The 5,580-nt window shown below is 39.8% G+C and overlaps 1 protein-coding gene across 1 annotated transcript; it reads right to left on the bottom strand.

The window, feature by feature from the left end:
• Positions 1 to 219: 219 nt before the first annotated feature.
• LOC102239452 (kininogen-1) lies at positions 220 to 4,906 on the bottom strand. The gene is made up of 3 exons (XM_005861429.2): positions 4,530 to 4,906; positions 623 to 733; positions 220 to 270 (listed from the first exon to the last, which is right to left on the bottom strand). Exons 1-3 carry the CDS (start codon positions 4,722 to 4,724, stop codon positions 235 to 237), a joined length of 342 nt encoding a protein of 113 aa, XP_005861491.2. The 5' UTR covers positions 4,725 to 4,906; the 3' UTR covers positions 220 to 234.
• Between the last annotated feature and the right edge of the window lie 674 nt (positions 4,907 to 5,580).

The following is a 5,580-nucleotide window of genomic DNA, read 5'->3' as shown; positions in this document are numbered from 1 at the left end:
TCATGAGGCCCAGACCCCCAACATCCTGTGGGGAAACGGATCCTCCACTTCCCACCAGTGGACACTCCATTTCCACCAATAACATTTTGACACATTAAAGAGGTGAGTCCCTGGACTGTGGAAAGAGTGGCTTCCGTCCTGGCAGATACTGGCTGTTAGCTCCCCAGGTAAGGCCAAACAACCAGCTGTGGTGTGGCAAACAGATGTTAGGCATTTGGTTAAGATTCCTTGTTATTAAAACAAGGTCTTTTCATATGAATCTCCTTTCACCTTCCAATTTAGGTTACTTTTACCTCCCTTTTACAAGTGAGCCCATGGGTTAAAAGTGGTCAGCTAATTAGAGGCAGAGTAGAATTCCAACTCAGGTCTGCACAAATAAAGCACCCAATTGGTCATAGGAGTCCCCTCTTCATGGGAGGGCTTTCTCCAATCTCATGGCTGGCCTCTCATGCCCTTTCTGTCTGTGCAAGAACATAGACATCAACCATTTGCCTTTTGTACACATATGAGCATTTATGTGCACTCCTCACAAACAGGCTCCACAGTACTCATCACCCCCAGCACTAACAGAATAATTTGGTCTCAATTGAGAAAACTGGAGGCTCCGGACCATCACACTTACAGCTTGCTCAGGTTCTTTGTAGTCACAGTCCTGCCAGGTTTTGCCACTTTGAACAGGACAGTCGCCCTCCTTGATTTCGTACTTGACAGAATAAAATATTGCCCGGTCTCCCTGGAAAAAGAAAACAAAGATACATTAGGGCTCATTCAACTGACATCAGCAGACCATTGGAGAGGGATCTGGTGCAGTTATGTATATTTGATATTGGTTTAATTCAACAAGAGCAAAACATTTACTAAAAATACTGAAAGTTGTGAATACTTGGAAGCATTTTCATAATATATTTATAAACATGTATTTTCAAATAACAAAGTAGTATATGTAGTATTAGCCTATTTTTGTAGAAAGCAATTTACATGCACATATATGATTTTAAAAGCCTGAAAAATTACTCAGCAAAGCTGTTAACATGTTTCATCTCAGTGGTGAGTGTATGGTTATCTTTTATTTTCTTCTTTAAACAAACATTCCGAAATTGTCTGAGTATTTTTTTTGAAAAGAAATATATATTACTTTTACAATTAGAAAACAAACAAGGGTACTTTCTTTTGTCATGTTTTGAAAAAAAATGTTAACAGGTATCTCTGGGTGATGAGATTAGTTATGGGTAATTTTAGTATTTTTATTTGGTTTGTTTGGTTTTCAATTTTTTCTAACATGTCATAAAATAATAAATAAAAATTTTAAAACCCAAAGGTTCTGAGTTAGATGAGCTTTTAGATGCAAAATCCTGGCATGTTGGAGCAGCAGGAGACCTGAGAGGTGCTGTTGCCCAGCCCCTCACTTTGCAGGTGAGAGAAAGGAGGCCCAAGTAGAGAGCGCAGAGCTTAGGCAGCCTCTCACCTTGGAAAGGCAAAGCCAACCCAGACCCCCGTTCTCCTGAGTCCAGGGGCAGTGCTCTCTCAGAGCCTGCACTTGTCAGAGTATTTGCATCTGAGAGATGATGGAGTCAAACACGATAGTTCCGAGGTTCATTTCAGGTCTCAGATTTGAATAAAGCAGTAGGTGATAGTGATTCTGTGGACATTTTAGAAAAAAAAATACCCAACAACCACACATTTGCCACAGACGTCCACCAATGACAAGACCAATAAAATATTGCTGAGGGCACCAGGACTCCCATGACTACACTACTTTGTAATACAGATGGCTCAATGTTACTTTCAGAAATAAATAAAAAGCCCACTGTGCTGTTTTCTTTAATCTCATCATGTCAAATGGATGGATATTTTCTTCCACCAAAGTAAATTATCACAGAGACATAGTGAAATTCATTTGAAGAAACTATTGAAAGTTTGCATTTTTATAACTTTGCTTTTTTTCCCTTTGAAAATAATTTGCTTTCTTTTGCATGACACAAGACTTCAAACAAAAATACGCCCCCTGTGTCTCATCTTTATTTTCACCCATGCAAGAAATCCTCCTGGAATATCAGCATGTGATTAAATAGGTATCGAACCACTGAATCTACAAGTTAATACATATTCTGTTATGGCAGAATAACCAAGAATTTTCCCCAAAGAAAGATGTTAATTTTCCAAATATAAAAGGGTCTAAGAGGATCATATGTGAACAAACAAAAATCTCTTGTGCCAGGTGTTTTAGGCTAAAGATGGATAATACACTGGCAGCTGAAGAAAGCTGAAACTATAAATAGATCCAAATTAAGAATTTCTACAATTCTTTAGAAAACAGAACCAGAATTCATTTTAAAAAAATGATCCCGTGGAATGGCTTTGCTTCCATATTTACCTAATATTATAACAGTAGAACAGACACAAGAACATTGATGACAGCTCAACAATGCCGGATGCAGGACGTTTACATGTACACTTTTGTTTAAAAGTCCCACAGGTTTATTGACTAACGTTAGACAGCAAGTCATAGATCCTATTTGATGCTTTTTCTACAGTGTCCAAGATCATTATACAGATATAGCCAAAGTTGGGCCCCAACTATCAGGAGAAAAAAACACAAAGAAGAAAATCAGGGTAGTTATTTAGTCTCCCTAGTTAATTGTTTGAACTGGAACAACAAAAGGTGGAAAACATGGACTGCAATGAATTAAAGAAGTTGGAAAAAGTTGGTGGAGAGAGGCATAGTGTATGAGTAAGGTCATTGGGCTTGGGATTTGAAGGACAGTGCAAAAAGAGCATCCATAGTACCAAGTACTTATAATGTCCTGTGGTGTCACTCCCTTAGAGACATTAGGTTATCTGTCTATGAGAATGAATAGATCAGTTATGCAACAAGGCAGTGTGTCAAATATGCATTCGTCCTGTAGAATGAGCCACCACAGAGATACATGATACCATACACATTCCTTAAGTGCTCTTGTGTTGTATCTGATTTGCTTGTTTTCAAAGCCATCCTGGCAAGCTTATCCCAGGGATGTGTTTGGAGAGAAGAGTGGTCCTCTGAGCCATGTTTGCGTAATCTTTCCTTTATCAAGAGATGATGATTGACTTTAAGGAGATATAAAGCTAACGGTTGTTTGATTTTGATTTTTTTTTCTGTCATTTGCATCATGCTGACTGTTTTCATATAAACAACAACAAAATAAAAAATCACAACTAAACACTCCACCCCCGCCCCCAACCTAATAGTTTTGATGCATCCAGTTTTATTTCTTGGAACCACACATCCTGTCAGGATTTATCTTCAACCTGAGTGTATCCATCAGTGATAAAGAATATTCTAAACCAACTAGAACATTGCTGTTACCCCTGATGCATTCAGCCATCAGGACTTCATGGTAGATATTTTATCTAATATAGTAGAAGTATATTAACTTCTTTTCTGACTCCTCTTGACATAACCCAGTCCTTCATTTACCCTAGTTTTATTAAGATATATTTTATTGAGGTATATTTATTGAGGTATAAATAAATTACATGTATTTAAGATATACAAAAAGATGATTTGCTATATGTTTACATTGTGAAATGATTACCACAAATAAGCTAATTAACACATTGTCAACTCACATAATTACCTGTTTTGTGTGTGGTGAGAACTCTTAAAATCTAGCCCTTTAACAGATTTCAAGTATACAATACAATATTATTAATTCTATTCACCATGGGTTACATTAGACCCCCAGGACCTACTTATCTTATTTTTTAAAATATATTTTTATTGATTTCAAAGAGGAAGGGAAAAGCAGGGAGAGATAGAAACATCAAAGATGAGAGAGAATCACTGATTGGCTGCCTCCTGCACACCCCACACTGAGGATCAAGCCTGCAGCTAGGGCATGTGTGCTGACTGGGAATTGAACCACAAACTCCTGGTTCATAGGTTGATGCTCAACCACTGAGCTAAGCATCTAGGCTCATCTTATAACTGAAGGTTTGTACCCTTGACAACCGCCCCCCTCCCCATTTCTCCCATCCCACAGTCCCTAGCAACCACCACTGTACTTTCTGCTTCTGTTAAGTTTGACTTTATTAGATTCCATCTATGTGTAAGATTATACAAAATGTGTTAGACATACCCCCTTATATACCTCCTCCCCTTTGAGGTCTTTATATTTTAGTTTAAGGACGGTCACCCAGTTAATCCTCATGCTGTAGCCTGACTGAGTTTCTTGATTTTCCCACTCTACATAGTCCCTTTGTAATGACTCCCCTCTACCTTTCTTTAATTTCAGCCTAGGATACCTGTCATCTGATAACTCAGGAGGCCAATCTTGGAGGCTTGAGGACTAGTCATACCCTGCCCAAGTCCCAGCCCAGAGAGTGAGGTTGGTCTTTTCTAAGAGCTGTAAGCCTCTACCTTTAATTATAAGGGTTTTTTGTGTGTGATGTGGTGTGTGTGTGTGTGTGTGTGTGTGTGTGTGTGTGTGTGTGTCCTGGGTTCAAGTGATAGCATAAATCCCAAATGACCTCAAGGTTAACTCACTCACCGTGTTGATGACTTCGGTTATGCGGTGCAATACAAACTGGTTGCCACTGTTGCTTCCATTATTGTATTTCTTCAGAGCTGTATCCACAGCCTTAAATACATCCTCATCATTGCAGTCAACTTCTTGCAGTTGGTCCTGGTGGGCGAAACTTGTTAACAGCCTGGAACAAAGGAAAAGGATGGCAAGTAACTTCATGACTTATCAGTCTCCCTCTGGGAGTTTCACCAAGAATTGGACGCTAACTTGGAGGCTGATGTTAACCCTCTTCAGCCTCTTATCTCTTCTGTCTCTCCTCTCTCTGCCTTAGCACTTCAGGGTTCTGCCTGGCTTCCTGCTGCCCTCCACTATTTGTCCTCTTATGAAGGACAAATAATGGCTCTGATGGATTATCCAAGCAGATCTCAGGCTGGTCCATTACAACACTGGGTCGTTGACCTACTTGTTTGCATTTGGGAGGCATGTGTGAGCACATTTTCGGGCAATTGCACAAGTTTGTATAGCAAATCAGAGTACAATCCCATAAAGGAGGAGAAAAAAAATACCATCAACCACCTGTTATTCCCTTTCCCAAATGACTTTCCCAAAGCTATTTATGAAGGTCACTGCATGTGACAACAATGCAACCATGAGCAGACCCCTTTCAATAAAATTTCTTTGCACTCCTGGAGAGCACATGCACAGGGACATAGTGAGTACAGGGAGTCTCACACAGGATATTGGCATGACTGAAAATAAAAAATGGGCGTCCTATCTGGTCTCTGGCCAAGCCAGCCTCCCTTCACTCAACTGGATCTGCTGTAGAAAGGAAAATGTTCCCAGGGTGGAGGAGACAGGGGAGAAACTTAAGGAGAGAAGGTTTGAGTGAAGCCTGCTTACCCTGTCTTTCCTTCTTGTTTCTGGTTTGGTGGACTTTATAGGGTCCTTTCATTCACCTAGCCTAATTGACCTTTCAGTCCCTACCTGGGGAAACAACCTTTCTTGGATAGGTGACCTTGATTAAAACACATAGCGCCAAGAAGGTGAGCAAACATATTAAGAACAGTATGCCATA

This window comes from Myotis brandtii, unplaced genomic scaffold (assembly GCF_000412655.1).
Source record: "Myotis brandtii unplaced genomic scaffold, ASM41265v1 scaffold15073, whole genome shotgun sequence".
NCBI lineage: Eukaryota > Metazoa > Chordata > Mammalia > Chiroptera > Vespertilionidae > Myotis > Myotis brandtii.
The sequence above is the reverse complement of the archived record's forward strand: the minus strand, read 5'-3'. Positions and strand labels throughout refer to the sequence as shown.